This window comes from Hypanus sabinus, chromosome 2 (genome assembly GCF_030144855.1).
Source record: "Hypanus sabinus isolate sHypSab1 chromosome 2, sHypSab1.hap1, whole genome shotgun sequence".
NCBI classification, from domain to species: Eukaryota; Metazoa; Chordata; class Chondrichthyes; order Myliobatiformes; family Dasyatidae; genus Hypanus; species Hypanus sabinus.
The window spans coordinates 85247700-85271986 of NC_082707.1; the positions used below are offsets into that span (position 1 = coordinate 85247700).

Sequence of the window (24287 nt, forward strand, 5' to 3'; positions counted from 1 at the left end):
ATTCAATTTATTTTTTATTTTCTATATATGCTTATTTTTTTCTCATTATGATTTATAGTTTTGTTATTTATTGCACTGTACTGCTGTAACAAAACAACAAATTTCACGACCTCTATGCCAGTGATGTTAAACCTGATTCTGATTCTGAAAAGATTAGATAGAGAAAAGAAGTGAAGATATTAGGCAGCACTTTCAGGTAGTTCATTGTAGGTATCGGAGACGAGTCTTAGTTTGATTCAATGAGTTTCCGTCAATGATCAGTAATTACAGACATAATTCCATTTCAACAATATATGTGCTCATTATAGAAATAGTAATATTGCTGGGTTGAATATGGAAATTTAAATCATTTAGACTTGAGATTGGCTGCTGGGAGCCTGTAATTAAAGTTTGATTGCTTTGGTAAGTTAACTCCTTCATTAGGGAATGGTGGGGGAGGATGGAAGTAAATTGCTTGTATTTTTCAATCTGCAGAGGAAGAAGAGATTACATTCCCTCCAACCTATCGTTATGAACGTGACAGCAGAGACACGTACAACTACACAAAACAGAAGGCCACAGGAGTGAGTATCATGGACATAGCTTCTCCAACTTGCTTTCATGTGCTGATTCGGAACTTGTTAGAATATTCGTCCAGCTATCTCCTCCCAGCCCTTCAACCCACACTGCTCAGCAATCCACCTATTTAACCCTAGCCTAATCATGGGACAATTTACAGTGATCAATTAACCTACCAACCAGTATGTCTTTGGACTGTGGGAGGAAACTGGAGCATCTGAAGGAAACCCACATGGTCACAGGTAGAACGTTCAAACTCCTTACAGACAGTGGCAGAACTTGAACCTGGGTCGCTGGTACTGTAAACCATTGTGCTAACCACTATGTTACTGTGCCACACATGTGGGGTGTCATGGGGTTTTGGTTAATGCTTCTTTTATACTGCTCCATCGGACTCTATCAAGACAGGCTTAGCATGGACTAGTCACAGGGTGAGTTTCCTTCAGACTCATAGCAGCTTCTATCTGCCCTTCACTGTTTCCCTAGTGGTTGCATCATCATTTTCCTTAGCTATCAGATTCCAGTAGTGGTCGGCTTTCTGTTCCTGCTTCTCACTCTCTTAACCTGTCTCTGCCTTTACCCTTTCGTCTCCCACCTGGGTCCATCTGTCTCCCATCCTTTGTTTTGTCTGCTTTGTCTATCATTCATCTGTGTCTTTCTCCCAACTCAACCTCTTCTCTTCCTCCCCCTCCCACCCCTCCCTCCCTCACTCTACACCCTCCCTCCCTCTCTCCCTCCCCCTCCCTCCTTCTCTCCAACTCACTTTCTCTCCCCCTCCCTCCCACTCTCCTTCCCCCCACTTTCTCTCCCACCCCTCCCTCCTTCTCTCCCTCCCTGTCCCTCCCACTCTCCACCCTCCCCTCCCTCCTTCCCTCTTTCCCACTCTCCCTCCTCCTCACTCCCCCTCCTTCTCTCCCACCCCTCCCCCTCTCTCTCTCCCCCTCTCTCTCTCCCCCTCTCTCTCCCCTCTCTCTCTCCCCCTCTCTCTCTCCCCCTCTCTCTCTCCCCCTCTCTCTCTCCCCCTCTCTCTCTCCCCCTCTCTCTCTCCCCCTCTCTCTCCCCCTCTCTCTCTCCCCCTCTCTCTCCCCCTCTCTCTCCCCCTCTCTCTCCCCCCTCTCTCTCCCCCCTCTCTCTCCCCCCTCTCTCTCCCCCCTCTCTCTCCCCCTCTCTCTCTCCCCCTCTCTCTCTCCCCCTCTCTCCCCCCTCTCTCTCCCCCCTCTCTCTCCCCCTCTCTCTCTCCCTCCCTCTCTCTCTCCCTCCCTCTCCCTTCCCTCCTTCTCTCCCTGCTTGACACCCCCCATCCCTTGTACCCCCTACCCTCGTCCCCCCCCCCATTCTTTCTTGGCCTCCAATTTCCTTGTGCCTCTCTGATCCGCCCTCTGTCATCTTCATACCGGCCATCTCCCCTCTGTTTGAAGATTTCCAACCTGAAACCCTGTCTGCATATCCCAGTCGTTTCCTGCAGCAGATTGTTGCACCAGATTCCAGCATTTACCGGCTCCTGTGCCTCTAGCTCCCCTAAGTTCACTTCCTCCAACCTGCATCCCCCAGCTGAAGAAGGTTCCTCAGCGTGCCTGTCAGTGGAGGGTCTTGGAGAGACCGAGCAGGTTGTGGTATTGGGAGAAAATCGCTTGTCGATTGGGTTTGAGGAAGAGTTGACTTGGGGGATTGCCTGGTCCTGGCATTTGGTAACCATCTACTCTGTCCCCAGGTGAAGTATAACCTGCCATCCTGGTGTGATCGTGTGCTGTGGAAAAGCTATCCCAAAGTTCATGTTATGTGTCAATCGTATGGTAAGGGAGTTTCTTTCTTTTTCACCTGTGCCTGTTTGCATTTAACATGGTTCTTTAAAAGAACCCTTTATTCATGTAGCAGATCAGAGAGTACGTAATATATAGTAAATGAGAAAATCTAGCAGAGGGGCCAGCCTCCTGCCTCTGAGCTCCAGTGTGAAAAGACCTGCACACAGGCTCAACAACACAACTGTTTATGCACAACATCCCTTTGGCCATGTCATTGCATTCTACATATGCGTAGAGAGAGCATGAATTTATGTAGCTCTGTCACCCTGATCCTTTCATGAGTTCATAGTGGGCAGTGAGGAAGACTATCAAAGCTCATAGCAGGATCTCCAGCAGCTGGAAAATGGGCAGAAAAATGGCAGATGGAATTTAATGCAGACAAGTGCGAGGTTTTACACTTCGGTAGGACCAGCCAGGGTACAGTGAACCGTAACAGTAGTGTGGTAGATCAAAGGGATCTGGGAGTACAGATCCATAATTCATTGAAAAGAGTGTCACTCGTTGATAGGGTTGTAAAGAAGGCTTTTGGCACATCGGCCCTTATAAATCAATGTACTGAGTAAAGGAAATGGGATGTTACGTTGAAGTTGTATAAGATGTTGGTGAGATCTAATTTGGAGCATTGTGGTCACCTGCCTACAGGAAAGATATCTATCAGGTTGAAAGAGTGCAGAGAAAATTTACAAGGATATTGCCAAATCTGGAGGAGCTGAATTAGAAGGAAAGATTGAATAGGTTAAGATCTTAGATTGAGAGGAGATATGATAGGTATACGAGTGGAATAGATAGGGTAAAATCAAGCAGGATTTTTCCACTGAGGTTGGTTGGGACTACAACTACAACTAGAGGTCAGGTTTCATAGTGAAATGTGATGGATATAAGGGGGAATGTGAAGGGAACCCTCTTCCCTCAGAGGTCTGTGAGAGTGCGGAACAAGCTGCCAGCACAAGTGGCACACGTGAGCTCAATTTGAACATTTAAGAGAAGTTTGGATATGTACATAGAAGGCTGGGGTATGAATAGCTCAGGTCCAGGTTGATGGAAGTAGGCTGTTTAAAAGGCTTGACATGGACTGGATGGGCCAAAGGGCCTGTTTCTGTGCTGTACTTCTCCATGACACTATGACCTGCATCCCAACAAGCTACTTGTACCTTCATGTGTTTCAATGTGATGGTAACCAATTACCATTGAAATATCACCATTAGGTGGTGATGTTCTAAGTGGATTCATAGTAGCTCCTCCAATATTCTACAGGGTCACTTGCACACAAAATAGCATGACCAACGTGCATGACATCTCTTCCCTATTGCAAGAAATCCGGCCATCAAAAACATGGAGTGAACCCAACAGCAGGTTATGAAATGATATGAACCAAAGGATCCTCACGCAAAGGAGTTGAAGTTCATTGTCGGTGGTATAAGTACCAGGAAAATTAGCTTTTTGCAGTCAGTACATTAAAAAACATAAGTTACATAAATTATACCTAACTTACACAGCAATATAAACAAAAGTTAACAGAATGGAAACATAGAAACATAGAAAATAGGTGCAGGAGTAGGCCATTCAGCCCTTTGAGCCTGCACTGCCATTCAGTATGATCATGGCTGATCATCCAACTCAGAACCCTGTACCTGCTTTCTCTCCATACCCCTGATCCCTTTAGCCACAAGGGCCACATCTAACTTCCTCTTAAATATAGCCAAAGAACTGGCCTCAACTGTTTCCTGGGGCAGAGAATTCCACAGGTTCACCACTCTCTGTATGAAGAAGTTTTTCCTCATCTTGGTCCTAAAAGGCTTCCCCTTTATCCTTAAACTGTGACCCCTCGTTCTGAACTTCCCCAACATCAGAAACCATCTTCCTTCATCTAGGAATGTCCAATCCCTTTAGAATTTTATATGTTTCAATAAAATCCCCCCTCAATCTTCTAAATTCCAGTGAGTAATAGCATTAGAGCAGGTTGAGGGAAATATTGTCTGATGTAGAATTAGGGATATTCAGGTTGGTTCAAGACCTGATGGCAGTACGAAGAAACTGCTATTGAACCCTGAGGTGTGAGTCTTCAGGCTGTTGTACCTCCTACCTGATAGCATCAGCGAGAAGAGAATGTGGTCAAAATGGTGGGTGTCCTTAATGATGGATATCACCGTCCTGAGATGTTTTCGGCGGTGGGGGGAAGATGTCGACGATTGTGTGCATGGTGACTGTGCTTTAAATAAATGCTATTGATTGATTCAGTGAAAATCTTGCTGGATAACCAGAGGGTCGGTTTTTCTCCCAGGCACTGACAGGCGTGGAAATGGGTGCACTTTCACTCTACACTAGGTTAAATTGATGCTCAATTGTACAACAATAGTTTGCACGGAATTTAACGGGAGATCACAGGGCCTTGGGTCCTGCTGTTATTTTAATATGTGCACAGGGTAGTGAATGTGACAAAACTGTTGGTTCTCGATCACAGGGTGCACCACAGATATCGTCACCAGCGACCATTCCCCGGTGTTTGCAACCTTTGAGGTGGGCGTATCAACACAGTTCGTTTCTAAAACTGGTTAGTAGTTGCCAAGGTAACTTATTTCTCCTTTAAGTGCCACCGTGGTATGTTCAGTGCCAAAGTTCAACATGACTGAGGCACCTACCTAACATGTAACAAAATAACTGGCCAGCCAGTTAGCACAGATAGTCAGGATGCACCTCTCACCTCCCTCCTCCCTCCCCATCATCCCCAACATGGTTGCCCACCAAGGGCTGTGTGCTGAGCCCCCTGCAGGACACTCTGCTCACACGACTGCACAGCCAAACATCTGAGTAATCGCATTGTCAAGTTTGCCGATGAAAAAGAGCTGGGGCTCGTCACCGACAACGATGAGGTGGCCTACAGGGAGGAGGTGGAAGAGCTCAAGGTCTGGTGCTGGGCAAATAACCTCTTCCTCAATGTCAACAAGACAAAGGAGATGGTTGTCAAATTCTGGAGAACTTGCACCACTATCACCCCTCCTTACATCGGCGACACAGCCGTGGAAACTGCAAGCGGTTTCAAACTCCCGGGAGTGCACATCACACACAATCTCTCATGGTCCCTGAACACATCTTACGCAGTCAGAAAAGCCTACCAGCACCTCTTTCTGAGAAAACTGAAGAGAGCTGTACTGTGCACACCACGTCCTTCCACAGAAACGCAGTGCAGAGCATCCTAAAATGGTCATCACTGCTTGGTAAGGAAATTGCACTGTGGCAGACAGGGAGACACTACAACGGGTTGTTAAAACTGCCCACTCACCATCGAGGAGATAATTACAGAAGATAGATGGCCGATGACAGGGTGTGGGGACAGACAGCAGAGGGTGGACTGATGGAAGGGAGTGTTACGAGTGAGAGATAAACATTAATGCTCTGCCTCTGTCCGTTTAGAAAAGTCCAATCAGAGAGCAACGATAGTAGTGTTAGAGTGACTGAGTGATGTTAATAACTGATAGCACACTAACTTGTCACGTTACTTCTCAGACCCAAACAATGCTGACTCAGCGGGCACTATCAACTTCCTCCACTGTGAAGCCACTCTGAAAACAAAATCTAAGACCAAGTTCTTCATTGAGTTCCACTCCAGCTGCTTAGAAGGTAAGAGCACTCCCAATGACAGGATTTTACCCAAACCCCATGTTGTTTCGTTGCTTTACAGCCTATTTCCCGTGTGCAGTCCAGTGAAGAAGTGCTCAGCAACACTCTGTGACTACACGTTTGCATGTGCTGTATGTGCTCTCCGTTCCTCTACCCGTTGCATCTCTGCGGCTGTATCTACTTTTAAACATTTGCCAATTTGCAACTTGTATTTAATCTCAAAAATTGCAATCGTAACAGCTGAAGGCTCGAAATTATTTACATAGAGACACATTTCTGTGCATTAAGCAATTGTGTTCAGTGTGAAATCTCAACATTTAACATAAACATCTCCAGTGTTTTTAAGTCGGACATCTGGGTCCAGTATTGCTGTGTATTGATATGATTTGCCTAACATATATTTGCGCATTCATGGTCCATTAAGACTACATACCAAAGCAATCTGAGCTTTGCTTTAATTCAGGATGATGGAGACCAGTTGCATTTGGCAAGAGGGCCATGTTTACATTCTGTGATTGGTGTTTACTTTTACCAGATCACATGACTGAAACTAGACTCCCAGACCCCAATCAGTCCTTGGGTACAACTTTAGGGCTGGCCCTTTTCTTGATATCACATAGTGTCCTCAGTCTGCTCAACTGTCAAAGGTGTGTGTGTGTGTGAGAGAGACTGATTGTTATTCTGCCAAATGCATTGCTGCTCGGCGCCTCATAAAAATGGCTGTTTCCAAAGAAATTTGAATAGTTCCATGAAATATTCTTGATTTTTGGTGGTTCAATGTGCTCATGATAGCCCCCCCCACTCCCCCCCAGCATAGGTATTTGTCCCCCCCACCTCATAGCTCTGCAGGGAGGTGGCACGCTGACACAGCGGTTCCTTCTGCTGCCTGACAGTTACGGCGGCCCTGGTTCGATCCTGGCCTGCGGGACTGTCCATGGAGAGTTCCCTCATTTTCTCTTACCCCTGGTTTCTCCCCACACCCTAAGTATTTGCTGGTAGATGAATTGGCTTCAACCCATCACCATTCAGTGGCAACAGGAAGGGAGTGATGGATGAGTGTGCAAAAATAATGTTGCAGGGCTACAGAGAGGTAAGGACAAGAAACAGGTTATAATGAAGTTGCTCCGCTGGCATCTGGCATCATCCTTTTCTGTTTTCAAAGATCAGTAGTAGAGCTGTTACCAACATATCTGTGAATGACAGATAAGTGTTTTGAATGTTACTGTACTGGGTCCAGTCGTTGAGGCTCTTGCGCGGACTTCACCCTGCCTCGGAGAAGAATCTACACTGACCTTGTGGCTCCTCTAGATCCAGTGAAGAGTGCTGAAGGTGAGAATCAAGAGTCGAAGGACGAGAACCTGACGGTCACGTGGAATAATCCCCCTGAGGTAACCGGGATTAAACTCACCTTGTCTCTCCTCATTATCATTGGCCAAGTTTCTAACAAAATTAGTTCAATTGTTGAGCAGTGGTTTAGATTAGTTGGGTGCCATATCCACCAGGGTGCAACGGAAATCCTTGTTCTGCATGAGAAAACTATAAATGAAAGTAATGAATACAACGATGAGTGCAAAGCAGCTGAATAGTATAAAGATTGAGGTGCAAACTGTAGTTGGGCAAGAAGAGTTCTTAATAACAGAGAAGTTGAACTAAGGGTGCGGCAGTGTGGTGAACTACATATACCTGTCTGGACACGCCCCCTGCTGACTGCTCCTGTGGCTCCTCCCACAGGCCCCAGTATAAAGGCGATTGAGGCCTGAGCCCTGCCCTCAGTCTCCAGGATGTAGTATGGTGGTCAACTACTGCTTGTTCTTTCTTCCAGTCAATGAAAGCCGATATCTCACCTCACGTCTCAGAGTTATTGATGGTGCATCAGGCAGCATCGTCAGGTAGAGATGATTGGTTCAGGAGTCTCAGAACAGTGGGAATGCAACTGTTCGTATCTGAACATTTGAGCTTCTAAGTTCCTGCATCTTCTGACAAGGTTGAAGGGAGAAAAGGGAATGGCTATGGTGGCAGATATTCTTAATGATACTGCCACCTTCCTGAAGGAATTCAGTAAGCACTGGTCAAGGCAGTTGTAATAAATATAAATTACTTAACAGTGAGGCATTTGTCAGGAAGTAACCCTAAGCCTACATAATAAATGGGTGTCTTTATTTGTCAAACATAGCAATTATTCTTTAGATCATTGAATTAAGCTGAATGAAACACTATATGAGCACAAATTTCTTACAGTTAAGCAAGGATTAACTCTTATTCTGCCAACTTTTGCAGAACTCTATTCCAGTTTAGACTTTGCTAATTAATGTTGTGATTAATGAACATTTAGTTTGTTCTCAGTGAAATAGGAAAGATTTCACCGCCATTAAGCAAGCGCAGGTCTGAGTTACAACCTTGAACTGTGAGGCAGCATCTCCTCTGAAAACAGTAGATTGTCAACTGCATCTCTGCATCTAGACACCTCTAAATCCAGGACTTCAATGCAAATAAGAGAAAATGTGCAGATGCTGGAAATCCAAGCAACACACACAAAATGCTGGAGGAACTTAAACGTCGACTGTACACTATTCTGTAGATGCTGCCTGGCCTGCTGAGTTCCTCCAGCATTTTGTGTGTGTTATACTTAATCTAGAAGCCAGCAAAGGTGTCTGACACTGTGACCTTTGCCCTATAGTGAGTTTGAAGCTGTGTTTGGTGTGTGTTCCCTTTCTGAAGTTTAGATTTCTTACAGAATGAGCCCACCGAGCCTCAGGTAAGAGAAACTCCCCCTGAAAGGCTGGGTAGGTATGTGCTCAGTGTGAGCCTTGTAGGCTGCTACGCCCCCAGTCTGAGATCTGGCCCTGTTTAAGTTACAGTGGCAGTACTGATACTACAAACGGAATAGCGGCTGTGGTTTGACTCTGGAATGATAGTTTGCACTGGATGCCCAGAAGTCTCTCCACTGTACAACTCGATGCCTTTGAAGGTAGGCAGTAAAGAGTTGGAATGAAACAGATCACCATATGAAATGTTCAGGTCTCTTGGATCTGGCTTTCTATTGCTTGTAACTTACATTCTCTCTTTCTCACCAACCTCCCACAGTTAATGCCCATTATCTCTGACCCAGAGTACTTACTGGACCAACACATTCTCATCTGTGTCAAGTCTACAGACAGCTACGAATCATATGGTAAGCAGGAAGCGTGTGCGGACAGACCCAACGTTCAGTGACCATTCTTACAGCGGTTCCTACAGCAGGGGGAGACTTCACTACATCTGTGCAGATGGTGCATTGTCCAATGCAGAGAAAGTTGAAGATGAGAGATGAAATCCACCCCACCATAATCTTTACAGAAAACAGACAATTCTGGAAATACTCAGCAGGCCAGGAAGCATATGTGGAATGAGAAATAAGTTGATATTTCAGGTCAAAGGCCTCATTTCAGAACTGGGAAAGAAAGAAAACAAGTTAAAGTCTAGAATATGGTGTGACTGAAGATGAACAACTTTGTTCTTTGTAGTTTAGTAGGATTTATACTCCCGTTAAAGTGTAGTGTAATTGGAAACAGACAAATAACAGGGAACATTTTAATCAGGAGAAACGGGCTTTCAATAGAAAGTTTTATCGGCCCAGGGAGCAAATTGCCAAACAGGGACTCGGAGAAGTGCTGAGTAGACTAGTGCCTACTGCACCCAGCCATGCTGCTTGTGCTTCACTGGAGGTTCAGTCATCAGAAAATTGGTAAGGACACACATGCATGTGTGCGTGTGCTTTTGAACAACCTCATCCTTGCTGCAGACCGAGCCCCGTGCTAGGTGAATGCTGGACTATGGCCAGCTCTTTGATGTTGCACTCAGGCCTGCCTATACAGCTTTGCCAAATTCCCTGTCTGCAACCACAGCAGCAAGGAGCCTTCATCTAGTTTGCTCCCCAGGACATCAGCACCTGTCTTATCTGCAGGTTACTTGTGTCTCCTTCTTCAGTACTACCTGCCCCTCCATCTATCTTCATAGCATCTGCAGATATGGCCACAGACCCATCAGTTCCATCATTCAAGTCATTGACATAAACGCAAAAAGAAGCGGTCCTAACATCTACTCCTGCGGAACACCACTAGTCACTAGCAACCAGTCAGAAAAGGTCCCCTTTATTCCCACTCTTTGCCTCCTGCCCCTAAACCAATCTTCTATCCATGCTGATATCTTTCCTGCAATAGCATGGACACTTATCTTGTTAAGTAGCTTCATGTGTGGCACCTTGTCAGATGCCTTCTGAAAATCCAGGTAAACAATGTTCACTGAGTCTCCTTTTCTATCCCGTCTATCAAAGAATTCCAACAGATTTGTCAGGTAAGATTTCCCCTGAAGGAAACCATGCTCACTTTGGCCTATTTGTGGCTCCAAGTACCCTGAAACCTCATCCTTAATAACGGACTCCAATATCTTCCCAACCACTGACGTCAGGCTAACTGGCCTATAATTTCCTTTTTTCTGCCTCCCTCCCTTCTTCATGAGTCGGAGTGACATTTGCAATTTTGCAGTCCCCAGGAACCATTCCAGAATCGAGTAATTCTTGAAAGACCACTACTAATTGCTCCAGAATCTCTTCAGTTATCACTTTCAGAACTATGGGGTGTAGTCCATCTGGTCCAAATGACTTATCTACCTTCAGTGACAATGACTTATCCTCACTGGCACATGGCACAGGCAGCGATCCAGAGATTACTACCCTTGAGGCCCTGCTTTTCAACTTTCTACCTAACTCCCCATATTCTCTCTTCAGGACCTCATCCCTTTTCCTCCCTATGTGATTGGTTCCAATATGTACTGCGATTTCTGGGGAACTCTCCCCCCTTTAGAAAGCCGTTGACTTGATCTAAGAAGTCCCTGCCCTTGGTACTTGAGAGGCAACCTACCATCCAGTTGTCCCTCTCACGTCCACAGAATCTGCTGTCTGCTCCTCTAACTGGGCAATCCTCTATTACTACTGCAGTCCTCTTCCCCCTCCCCCTTCCTTTCCAAGCCTCAGATAAGATTCAGTTCCAGGACACTGGTTGACGAACCTCCCCCCCCCCGGTAGTTCACCCCGCAATCCCCACATCCACCCAGAAGTATCCAAAGCAGTGTATTTAATTGTGAGGGGAACAAAAGAGAGAGAGTGGATGAAGATGGATGGACACACAAATGCCGTGCTTTGTACAGGTTGAGTGGTGTCTGGGTGTGCATCCAAAGGTCCAACATTTAAATGAAAAGAGAAGGGAAACCTCCTCCTCACAACAACTTGGAACAAAGAGTGGAGCAGGGAGATGGAAAAGGAGGTTTCAGAGAGGAATTGAGTAAATGCATCGGAGAAGTGCAGGGGGAGGAGCAAGGGAGTGAAATGAATATTAGATCATTTGCAAGGTGGACTGGGAGGCCTCCTTGTTGATTATCAATACAAATAGCAATCATTGATATGATTTGTGCAAATTGCTCAGGTCTTGTATAACTGTACAGCATAGAACGAGGCCATTTGATCTATCACATATTGCTTGCTCCTTTGAAAGAGCCACTCCCTTGCGATCTCCCCAAAGTGAATCTTCCATCCCACTCTGCTGCATTTAACCCTGGGGATTTGCCCTGTGTTTTGTTACCCAGGTGAGGGATGCATTGCTCTGCAAGCCGGCTCCAATGAGATAACGTTCAACGTCCCGTTGGAACACCGTGGAGAGGAGACAGGGAAGTTCAGCGGCTCCTATAAACTGATCATGTCAGAGGGGAAACAGCGAGAGAAGACTTACGGTAGTTTTCAGTGGTTGATATATTGGGACAGGGAGGGGGGTCTAACTCCAAGTGGAGAGCTGGGTCTGCCCAAGGGACCATCGATGGACAGGGTTTGGAACTCCTTACCAACACACACAAAGTGCTGAGGGGACTCAGTATGTCAGGCAGCACCTGTAAAGCGGAATAAAGTGTCAATCTTTTGGGCTGAGATCTTTTAGCCAGACTTGGGCTCCTCCCCCTTATCTCTTTTTCCATTCCCCATTTTGGCTTCCCTCTTACCTTTCTCTTCTCCTCACCTGCCCATCACTTGCCTCTGATACCCCTCCTCCTTCCATTTCTCCTGGTCCACTTTCCTCTCTTTTCAGATCCTTCCTTCAGCCTTTACTTTTTCTGGTTATCACTCTGATGCACCATCAATAACTCACTCTGAGATGTAAAGGCGAGATATCGGCTTTTATTGACTGGAAGAAGAAACAAGCAGTGAGTAACCACCATACTACATCCTGGAGACAGAGAGGCCGGGCACAGGCCTCAATCCCCTTTATACAGGGGCCTGTGGGAGGAGCCACAGGAGCAGTCAGCAGGGGGCGTGTCCAGACAGGTGTATGTAGTTCACCACACACTCCTAGCTTCTCACTTTGTTCCCCCTTCTCCCCTCACCTGATTTCACTTCAGCTTGTACTCCTTTCCCCTCCCCTACCTTTTCATTCTAGCTTCCTCTCCCTTCCTTCCCAGTCCTGATGCAGGATCCTGGACCAAAACATCGTCGGTTTATTTCCCTCCACAGATGCTGCCTGACTTTGTTGAGTTCCTCAAGCATTGTGTGTGTGTTGCTCAAGAGTTCCAGCATCTGCAGAACCTCCTGAGTTTATTACGAGGGGCGATAAAGGCACTGGAGAAGGTGTAAATGATATTTACCAGAACTTTGAGAGTATAATCATTACAGCCTTTTTCTGTAAATCTAAAGAGGAATGATGTTACCCAATACAGCCTGTTAAAAGTAGAAAAAGATAGAGGTAACAAAATTACTGCATGTGGGAGAGTTTAAAACTCAAAACCATTAAGCTGATAGCTCTAAGTAAATGGTAATAATCTAGTAAATAATTCGGGAGAAACAACCCGGAGGGCTGGTGGAGTAGAGTTTGCTATCAAAAGGAGCCACAATGCTGAGTGGTATGGATGTGGAAATAATATCAACTCAGAGACGAATAGAGGTGAAGTTAAACAAAATTCAACACAATCTGTAGTGTGGACTCCTTGTACTGATTGCCTTATTTCTCAATTATAGACATAAAATATTCTGTTATATCATGTAACATTACAACCACCAATCTTCAAACACAAGCAGGTACTTTGTATGGTAGGAAGGCATTCTTTCTTTATCGGTGTGCTCCATGCATATAATAGAGGGTGCTGGGCTGGGATTGGCACAGGCCTGGAGTACTGATGCTGATTCTAAAGGAGGAGTTGAGGCCTGCTTTGATGCTGAGGTACATCCAAGGGTGTATGCTGGGACACAAGAGGGATGTGACCCGGGGTCATCAGGTGTTTCAGATGCTTCGATGTCGGACACTCTCACCCAGGCCACCCAGCCAGGGTTGATCAGGCTCTGGCTTGTGTCCCAGCTGCGTTGGTCCACGGGTCACACCTCTTGATTGTTAGTCATCTGGAGGCTCGCTCCGTAGCCCCTGTGACGGTCCTAATGGCTGCCCCCATAATGCAAAGGAGAGAGTAGGTTATTCAATAATCAGGTTAGGCCCATCCGCTGGATTTGATCCTCTTTCGGGCAATATCCAGACTACATTATGTATTAGGACAATGATTAGGAGCAGAGGTCCTCTCTGAATCCAAGGGCTGCAGATATGTTGTGGACGTAAAGTATGATAATGGCAACGTTAACGTGAAAAATCCCTATTTTGTGAATAGGAAAATGGTGGTAGATCCAATGTAATGTAGGAAAATTTGAGATCAGCGACTTTGGACCTAAAGGGGATAGAATTGAGAACTTTTTGTATGATGATAAAATAGAAAGAGTGGTAACATAAAGAGATGGTCCTGTAAAATGTCATGGATATACATGTTAAAACATATTACATACTCCAGGACTTTTACAAAGGGGGCCATCATTAATTTAAATCTAAACAAACTCCTAATTAGTCTTGCGGTTCGGTGAGAATTTCTGGGCTTTGGAAGGAGTGCAGCGTGAACGTTGCAGAATGATACATGGATTCCACTTGCAGGGTGAGATTACTGTCACTTTTGAGGATGACAGTGAAAGTTTTCAAAGTATTGGGCTAAATCAAGCAGGCCTTCTCCCTGGACTCACTGCCATGGTCTCTGCCAGGACAGCCATCTTCTAGAAATGGTGGCCACTTCAAGCTGATCCTCTGCAACAGGGGTCCATGAAGTGGATGGGGTCTGAGCAGCAAGCCAGGCTCAATCATTGGATCCTAGATCTTTACCTCTTCATCCGCACTACTAATTGCCATTGTCAAAGGATTTTTAACTCTGTATAATGGTTAAACATTTAAAAGCTATTCAGGTGGATTTCAATAATTACAAAATAAATATTTAAAATGTAGAGGTAAATCAAGAAACGCATCAAAATATGACATTGTAAATGTAAAGTGAGTTTTTAAGCGTCACGTGCACTGACCTTTTGAATCACCAGTGATCTTATGCAGGTGAGTTGGTGATCACCAGCCACACACAACTGCTCTACATGGACATCTGTAGCGCAGTCCAGGTCTATGGGTGGGAAACAGACAGCTTCCCCATCAGGTCTGGAGTCAGGCAGGGCTGCCCTCTCTCCCCTGTCTTGTTCGTGTGCTGCATAGAACCCTTTGCCGAAGCCATCAGGAGGGATGGGGGCATAAGAGGGGTGACACTGCCAGGCAGCAGAGGGACACAAGTCAAAACCTCCCTGTACATGGACGACGTCACCGTCTTCTGCTCCGATCCGAGGTCAGTTCGCAGGCTGATCAGCATCTGCAAACAGTTCGAGCAGGCGTCAGGGGCCAGGGTCAACCACATGAAGAGTGAAGCAATGATCTTCGGCAACTGGCCCGACCGATCCAGCGTCCCCTTCACCATCAGGGCTGATCACCCGAGAGCTTTGGGGATCTGGTTTGGAGGGGCCGAGGAATGCAACAAGTCCCTGGACAACGGGGGCAAAAACATGAGGATGGAAGAGGCAGTGTTGAGGTTCATCCCCAGCAGCTGCGTAACAGAGGACTCTCTGATCTATGGGCTGTTCCCGGGGATGCACACCGAGACCAACATCCAGTGCTGCTGGCAGATCATCAACTCGGTGAAAGATGCTCTTTGGTCGGCCCGAAACTTGATGGTCTAGCAGCACACGGAGATGTCCGTGAGGGAATGCTGCCGACTGGCACATTCTCGGCTGCAGGAGAACGTGCTGAGGGACGCACTCAAACTCGGTGCAGCCACCGCACGGGCCCGTTGGGGAAGGACCACAGTCTAGGGTCCTTCTCCCGTGGGAGTTGAGGGGTGGGGGGTTGGGGGTATACCCCCTGAATGTAAATATGAAAGAACAAAGTGCCACGTGGGTGGCAAAACATTAGAACTTTGAAAATGTAAAGACAATAATGGTACCAACTGTAAAAAATTGAAAGTCTTTGAATGGTTATTGTAAATAATTTTATTTTGGAATAAAGTATATTTTGTTTAATAAAAAAAAACAGTCCTCCAGGGTATAAGGCCGAAGGACCAAATGGAAATTGTTCCCTCACCCTGGCTGTAGTAAGCCAGTGTTGTGTCACTGTGCTCCATGGCAATCAGTGAACATTCAGGTGCACCGGTGTCTGACCTCAGGCATGCCTTTTAACTGTGCATGTTTCAAGGTGTGCTAACCTGCAGAGGACAAAACCAGTGACTCCTTTGGTGCTGCTGGCAATATGAGTGGAGTTGATGGGATAAATGGAAGCAGTAAACTTCCATTGGTTGGAGAGTCTAGGTCCAGGTGATATTAGCTGAAAGAGAGAGCTAATTCTTTCAGAAGTGGTCTACACTTCAACATTAACTAGCTGGTTTAACACAATCATTCCAACTGATCTAGTCAAAAACCTGGGCCTCACTAGGAGACCCCAGTCTATGCGGTTTGGTACTAATATCTCTACCTTGCTGATAATCAACACAGATGACCGGTCAAGGAAGAGTGCTTAGCCCACTGCTCTGCTGTCTTTACACTTGTAACTGTGTGGCTAGGCACAGCTCAAGTGCCATCTATAAATTATCTGATGACAATAAATTATTGCCGACGGCATCTCAAATGATGAGTGAGGTAGATCAGCTGGTTGAGTGGTGTCGCAGCAATGACCTTTCACTCAACATCAGTCCCACCAAAGAATTGATTGTGGACTCAGGAAGGGGTAAGCCGAGGGAACACATGGTCTTCATCAAGACATTAGAGGTGGAAAGAGTGAGCACTTTCAAGTTCCTGGGTGACAACATCTCTGAGGATCTATCCTGGGCCCAACGTATAGATGCAGTTACAAAGAAGGCACAACAGTGACTATTTCATTAGGAGCTTGAGGAGATTTGGTATGTCACCAAAGACACTCACAAATTTCTCATTGCTACCTTCAGGGAGGAGGTACAGGAGCCTGAAGAGGCACACTCAATGATTCAGGAACAGCTTCTTTCCCTCTGCCATCAGGTTTTTGAATGGATATTGAACCCAAGAACACTACCTCACTATATATATCTTTTTTCTCTTTTATTTCTATGTATATCCATTTGTATGTTGGCCAGTTGATCTGAGCACCCCGAGGCTGCATTTGGTTGCTCATGTTACATTGTTATTGTACTTGAGATCCACAACAAAAGGTGCAGTTCCAGCATTAGTCCCATCGAAATGTTGTGAGAGCACAGGGATTCCAGGAAACTCCCCTACACCAACCTGTGTGGTACAGATATTCAAAGTATAGGGTTTAAGAGGACAGAGGAGCTGGTGCACAGAGCTTTATGATCCATAGCAAGAACTCAATATTTTCAGAGCAATATATAGATTGTATTACATCCTGACTGAATAGGTGCCCCACATTGAATGTGTTCCATGGCTCATACTACATAGGCAATCCCTTTATATGCCAAGTCATCAGTATGCTGGATAGGTGTGATTGTAATGGATAATATTACATTGAGAATATCATGTTCTAAATTGTGCATGGCATTTTCTAAACAGTTGTAACGTTAACCTTGTTTTGATATTTCTTTCACTCGGTTGGCAATTCATTTAATTTGCTTCTTAATTGCAGATTTTATACAGTTGGAAAAAGATGATATGATTTCAGTTAAACAAAACAAAACAAATACTTACGCAGAACCTCAAAAAACCGGGGACAGATCTGCAAGGTAAGTTCCGTATAGTTGATATAAGATTACATTTGTTTTAGGTTTGAGTCGAGGCTGGGATGGCTACATGGTGGATTTGAGATATAAGATAGATTTTAGGAGACTTGAGGGGCCGAATGGCCTAATTCTGCTCCTATATTTTATGGGAACCCTAAGATTCAAGCAATGGTTGCTATGGCATTCGGAGTTAGCTGGTCCTCTTTGTGCCTTGTGGCACATCAGGCAGCAACCATTGCCGCTACCCCAGCATTTTGTGTGTTTTTCACAAAGCCGAGTTGCTAGCTCGACACTCAACCCAGGATAGAGGGAAAGTGTGCAGGGGCCGGCGAGATTCGAACCCAGGACCACTCGGCTCGAAGTCCGGTGCTAATGCCACTACACCACCAGGCCAACCATTTGGAGTTAGGACACATAGAAATACATTTGGGACTGGAATTGGGGTTTTAGGGTGGATTTAAGGTTTCGGCTGAGATAGTGATTGAAGTAAACTTGGCATTAAGGTTGGGATAGCAATCAAATTGTTTGATGGATTTGTTTTGAATTGGCATTGAGGCTAAAGATGTGTTTGGTAATGAAATTTGCACTTGGGAATAGAAGTGTGAATGGAATTTGTATCTTTGTTTCAATGGTACACCACAGTATTCCACTGGGTGAAACTTCTAGCTGTTATAACAGATCAGGCCACTGCCCACATCAGCAGTTTTTACGACTTCTCTTGTTCAGTAGGTCAGGAAGGCAGAGCAAAAATAACAAGATGGCTGGTGCATTATCCTGTGGTTAGCTAGTTGTACTGAATTTTCCCCACTTTAAACTGGGCGATGGATTTAAAAGAGGTCTGCATGGAGGGAGCACACTGATAAATTCATGCCAGCTCTTTAAGGTCAACCCAATATGTCCCAGCGTTCAGTGTTGAAACTTAAGATCTTGTTAAATCATTGTGTTGCAGTTGACCTATTGGTGAGATTTCTAGGTTTCCATTTGAGAAAACCATAAAAGACACTTTCAGTTTCTGGGTGAGAACTGATCTGCCCACAACACTCACTTCATTCAATGCCCACATTATTGTAGTAACACCTAGCACCTTGAAGAGTTGAACTTTTCAACGATAAATATGGGATGCCTGACGTTTCACCTTGTATGATCATTATCTCTGAGAAATACCCACCACAGGATGTCATGATGGTAAAAGAAAAATAGAAAATAACAGCAGAGAAGGGTCAACAATAACGATTCCCGCTGTTGCCTGTAAGCAGTTTGTACAGTCTCACTGTGACAGTATGGGTTTCCTTCGATGGTACAAAGACATACTCGTCAATTGGTGAAATTGGTCACATGGGTGTAGTTAGGCCGGAAGACCCTGTTACAATGCTGAATGTCTAAATAATAAAAGCTAAACAATAAAAAAAATTCTGTCAAATCCAAAAGTCCCTCTCCACCTCCCACTCAGGCACCTCAGTGATTTTAAACCTCATTCTGATTAATTCCCCCCCTCTCTCTCCCCTGTCCCCTCTGTCCCCCATCCCTATTGCCCCTCCCCCCTCTGGACACTCAGCCCTCCACTGTCCCCCTCTCCAACCCCCCCAACCTCCTCGTCCAAACCTCTCTCCACCTCCTTCTCTCCATCCCTCTCTACCTCCCTCCACTCCCCCCACCGCTGGTCCATAGGCTGCCTTGCCTTGGCAGCACTATGAAAGCCTCTCGTGTCACCAGAATCAGCCATTTTCTACATTTCCAGGGCTTGCTTACTCCGCCAAGAAGTTTTTAGCTCCTTCGCCCGGTGCTGGACATTTGGCTTGGCCCTGGAGTAAAGTCTTCTTTTGGCTCTGCTGCCAATGTCATTCTGCCAGAAAAGGCTTTTTGTTTCTTGGAGATAAATTGTTCTATCTCCCTGTCATTATCATCAAACCAATCCTGATGTTTCCTGGACTTGTACCATAAGGATGTTTTTGCAGATATGAAAGGTGGTGGACTTAAGCAGACCCCAGTGCTCTTCGATATCTTCCAGATATTCCTGTTGGAGGTTTTCCCCAAATGAGGCCTGAAGGTGCTTTTGGGTGGCAGTGTCAACCAGGCTCTTGAGTTTTCGTCTTGGTCTGGTCTCTTCTTATGAATATTTCCCTTTTTCATGAGTCTGATGGACATGATTCAAAGTTCAAAAAGTTCAAAGTAGATTTGTCATCAAAGCACGTGTGGGCAGAGACGTGGCAGATGGAGTTTAACACAGAGAAATATGATGCGTTGCACTTTGGGAGGTCAAATGTAAAAGGACAGTGCAAAGTTCAAAGTACATATATTATCGAAGTATGTAAACATTATACAACCTTCAGTTTCAACTCTCTACAGGCAGCCACAGAACAAAGGAACTCAAAAGAACCAATTTTTGAAAAAAAGATCTTCAGCACCCAATGCACAGAGGGAAAAAATAAATCTTGTAAACAATAAAAGCAAGCAAATAGCATTCAGAACTGAAGTCCACAAAGAGTCCATGCACAGACCCTTAGTTCAGCACAGCCTCTTTTTCACACTCGTGCAAGTCCAGAGTTGGTGCATAAGCACTGATGATGGTTGCTATCTGGTTGTTGGCAAGTGCCAAATGGATCATTGTGAGACCTTCACTAATTCCCCACGTGAAGTTCAGAGGGTTGACTGACGAGCTGGCAAACCCAACGCCATGGATGCTGGGCTTGATAGCTGCCTTCTTTCTTAACTGTGACAACACTGCTGAACCAAAGGTTACTAATCAAGTCCTCCAGAGACCTGTGAGAGGAAAGATGGGGGACACTCCTGGTATGAAAGAGGCTTGTGATGTCATCAGGAGTCTGAAGAGCAACAAAGCCTTTGGACCTGATGGGATCCTTAAGGAAGGTGGGCCAGCTGACCTGCACCACGCACATGTCTTTCTCCTGAAGGTCTGGGAAAAGGAACTCAGAGATGCTCTAATAACGAGCACATTCAAGAAGGGAGACAAGGCAGATTGCGACAATTACAGAGGCGTCTCCCTCCTATCAGCAACAGACAAAGTGCTTCCACATATGCACGTATCCTTGTTAATTGACTCCATCCACTATCTGAAGTACTCCCTGAATCACAATGTGGTTTCCACCCACCAAAAGGTAGTAGGCCTCCGTTAGTCTTGATAGACCATGGGTTTGCACCTTGGAGAGTTTCCAGGGCGCAGGCCTGGGCGGGCAAAGTTTTTTTTTAATGGAAGACCGGCAGTTGCCCAAGCTGCAAGTCTCCCCTCTCCACGCCACTGATGTTGTCCAAGGTAAGGGCATTAGGACCCATACAGCTTGGCACCAGTGTCGTCGCAGAGCAATGTGTGGTTAAGTGCCTTGTTCAAGGACACACATGCAGCCTCAGCCAAGGCTCGAACTAGCGACCTTCAGGTCACTAGATGAACGCCTGAACCACTTGGCCACGTGCAAACCAAAAGGTACAATAGACATGATATTCCCAGCACACCAATTACAGAAAAATTGCCGTCAATAAAGGCAACCCTTGTACTTGGCTTTCATACATTTGATACAGTAAACTGTCAAGCTCTCTGGCGTATACCATCAAATCTTGGCTATCCTGACAAGTACTTACAAACACTGAGACTGCTGTGTGATGACATGTCAGCCACAGTACTCAGTAATAGTGGCGCTGAATTGGAACCCTTCACCGGCAAGTCAGGAGTCAAATTGGGTGCATCATAGAAAGAAATCCTACAGCACAATACAGGCCCTCCGACCCACAAAGCTGTGCCAAACATGTCCTTACCTTAGAAACTATCTAAGGTTACCCATAGCCCTCTTTTCCTAAGCTCCATGTACCTATCCAGGAGTCTCTTAAAAGATCCTATCGGATCCACCTCCGCCGCCGTTGCTGGCAGCCCATTCCATGCACTCACCACCCTCTGTGTAAAAAAGCTTACCCTGTCATCTCCTCTGTACCTACTTCCAAGCACCTTAAAACTGTGCCCTCTCGTGCTAGCCATTCCATCCCTGGGAAAAAGCCTCTGACTATCCACATGATCAATGCCTCTCATCATCTTATACACCTCTATCAGGTCACCTCTCATCCTCCGTCGCTCGAAGGAGAAAAGGCTGAGTTCACTGAACCTATTCTTATAAGGCATGCTCTCTGATTCGGGCAACATCCTTGTAAATCTCCTCTGCACCCTTTCTGTAGTTTCCACATCCTTCCTGCAGTGAGGAGACCAGAACTGAGCACACTACTCCAAGTGGGGTCTGACCAGGGTCCAATACAGCCGCAATATTACCTCTCGGCTCCTAAACTCAATCCCACAATTAATGAAGGCCAATGCACTGTATGCCTTCTTAACCACAGAGTCAACCTACATAGCTGCTTTGAGTGTCCTTTGGACTTGGACCCCAAGATCCCTCTGATTCTCCACACTGCCAAGAGTCTTACCATTAATTCTATATTCTAACATCATATTTGACCTACCAAAATGAACAACCTCACACTTATCTTGGTTCAACTCCATCTGCCACTTCTCAGCCCATTTTTGCATCCTATCAATGTCCCTCTGTAACCCCTGACAGCCCTCCATTCTATCCACGACACCCCCAACCTTTGTGTCATCAGCAAATTTACTAACCCATCCCTCCACTTCTTCAGCCAGGTCATTTATAAAAATCACGAAGAGTAGGGGTCCCAGAACAGAACTCTGAGGCACACCACTGGTAACTGATCTCCATGCAGAATATGACCCATTTACAACCAATTGTTGCCTTCTGCGGGAAAGCCAGTTCTGGATCTACAATGCAATATCCCCTTGGATCCCATGCCTCCTTACTTTCTCATTGCACCCACCCTATTTGCCATTTTTATTGCTGTCATTTTTCACCTCATTGGCCAAGGCCTGACACAGGGAATCCCAATCGTGCACAGAACAGAAAACACTGTGAACCAGTTCCAGGCCAAGAACAAGGTCAGCACAACCACTATCATGGAGCATCAGTTTGCAGATGACGATGCCATCACAGCACACTCTGAAAGGGAACTCCAGTATATCCCCAATACCTTTGCAAGACATATTGTGCCCTGGGTCTTGGTTTAAACATAAAAAAGACACAATCCCTTTCTCAGCCACCACCAAGCCCGTCATTTATCCTTGAAAATATAATTCACTTTCCCTGCCTTGATTGCATTCTCTCCTCAAAAGCAGACGTCGACTCAGAGATCAACCACCGCCTGAGCAATGTTAGTGCAGTCCATGTAATATTAAGGAAAAGAGTCTTTAAAGACTGTGACATACAGGCCCAAACAAAACCTTTAGTCTGCAGAGCAGTTGTCCTTCCTACATTCAGATCTTCCTAGATCTGAGTATGGACCACCTACAGCGGCCACCTGAAAACCCTGGAACAATCCTACCAAAGAACCTTATGAAAGGTTTTGAGGATCAGCTGGAAGGACAGACATACTAACACTGGTGTACTGGAGGAGGTCACAGGAACAGCATCTCCTTCACAATAAAACAACTCCAACTCCGATAGGTAAGTCATGACATTTGGATGCCAAACTCACATCTCCTCAAACAGGTACTTCACTCCCAGTTGAAGGAAGGTCAGTGAGCCCCCAGTGGGCAAAGAAATTGCTTCAACAATAGCATAAAAATTTTTGTCACACCGACTGAGATGCAGCTCTATTTGTATGCCTTCCCGGCAGATAATTCCTTACACAGGTACACTGAGGTGGAATAAAAGGGGCCAAAAACAAACAATGCAGAATGTAGAGTTGTTGTTGCAGAGAAAGTGTAGTGCAGGTAGACAAATACAGTGCCGGGGCTGTAGCCATGAGTTATCCCTGTTATATAAGAGGTCCGTTTAAAAAGTTAGTGTTAATTGTACAAAATTAATAGAGGGAAGCAACAGCCACAAAGTTCTGAAGGATCTCAGCAGGTCAGGGAGCATCTATGGAGGGAAATAAAGAGTAAATGTATCAGGCCGAGACCCTTCGTCAGGGGAAGCTGGTTTCGTGGTGTCTGCCTTACAATGCTGTGATGCACCTGATAGGATGCTCTCTATGTGCCTCTAGGGCTGTGTCTAGGAGATGGCACCTCCAGCATCCTATCAAAATTGTCAGCCAAGATTTATACACTCAATGCTTTGGAATGAGAATTGAACCCAGAGACTTCTAGTTCATCTGTTTTTTATTGTCTCATCCATTCAATCACTCCCAATCCAACACTGTGCTCCAGTTTGCTGCTATCTGCACTGCCTATCTGTGAATGAAATTGGTGAGGAAGTCTTGTCACACAACTGTTAGTTCCAGTTCAGGCAGTGTATAAAATGTGCTGAATATTCTGATCAGAACATTCTCAACAAAGATGCTGGGCACAGTTGATGTTGAGTTGGTGTGAACAGGAAATAATATTTTCTTGGAAATGATGTGTCCTTTCACCATTGCATCAGGTTAGCAACAAAATCATCCTCCAATGTGGTGGCAGAAGAAGCAGCTGCCAAGGCTCGAGACCGAGTGCCGTTACCGTGCCTACCAGACAGCACCGCCAAGGATGATGCCAAGCCCTCAAGGTACAATAACTGAGAACCCAAAAAGAGGAAAGGCGTTAGTTCATGTGGGCCTCTCCCTGTGCACTTTGGATTAGGATCAAATTCAAAGGATGAAAAACTCAGCACTTGTGATGACTTCATACCTGTCTAGGGACTTGTTAAAAGCATAATCTGAGCTCCATTAGCCCAGTCCTTGCCAAGCATGAGTGCATAGAACAATACAGTGCATTCACTGCATAGTCTGACCCTGTTATAGGCAAGCAAACCTACAAAGTGAGTCAGCACTGGTTGGTGTTGAACAAAATCAACTCAAACGTGAGACCATCCTCATTTAGACCCACAGTGTGCAAGGGCAATGATTCCATTTTCTGCAACTGTACTGAATTTGTGACACAAGTCAATGTTACAATGCAGATTTCCGCCTAGGATTTGCCTAAACAATTTGGAGTTGCAACTGCTTTTGATCAACTATAAGGTCTTCTGTGGCAATATAGAGGTGGCTTAATATGTGAGAATAGTGTGATGAGAAGCCTAGGGGTAGACAGTTAATAAGCTGTATCAGCAAGTTACAAAACGGTTATAGCACAGGAATTCAGTCTGTCCACTGTGCCTGTACCAGTACTATGCAAGATTAATGCAGATGCTACACATCCTTTTGCTCCTC

The 24287-nt window shown here is 45.5% G+C and overlaps 1 protein-coding gene across 6 annotated transcripts in view; it reads left to right on the top strand.

The window, feature by feature from the left end:
* Positions 1 to 24287, top strand: part of inpp5d (inositol polyphosphate-5-phosphatase D) — a 134394-nt gene that overhangs the window by 87126 nt on the left and 22981 nt on the right. For 5 of the 6 annotated variants that reach the window (XM_059949321.1, XM_059949304.1, XM_059949289.1 and 2 more), the window contains 9 exons: positions 475 to 563; positions 2270 to 2351; positions 4822 to 4911; positions 5865 to 5978; positions 7287 to 7366; positions 9063 to 9150; positions 11598 to 11741; positions 17003 to 17099; positions 23525 to 23644. In XM_059949321.1, coding sequence (XP_059805304.1) covers positions 475 to 563; positions 2270 to 2351; positions 4822 to 4911; positions 5865 to 5978; positions 7287 to 7366; positions 9063 to 9150; positions 11598 to 11741; positions 17003 to 17099; positions 23525 to 23644 — 904 coding nt within the window. The remainder of the gene's footprint in view (positions 1 to 474; positions 564 to 2269; positions 2352 to 4821; positions 4912 to 5864; positions 5979 to 7286; positions 7367 to 9062; positions 9151 to 11597; positions 11742 to 17002; positions 17100 to 23524; positions 23645 to 24287) is intronic. The other variant, XM_059949315.1, reaches the window with a different exon arrangement.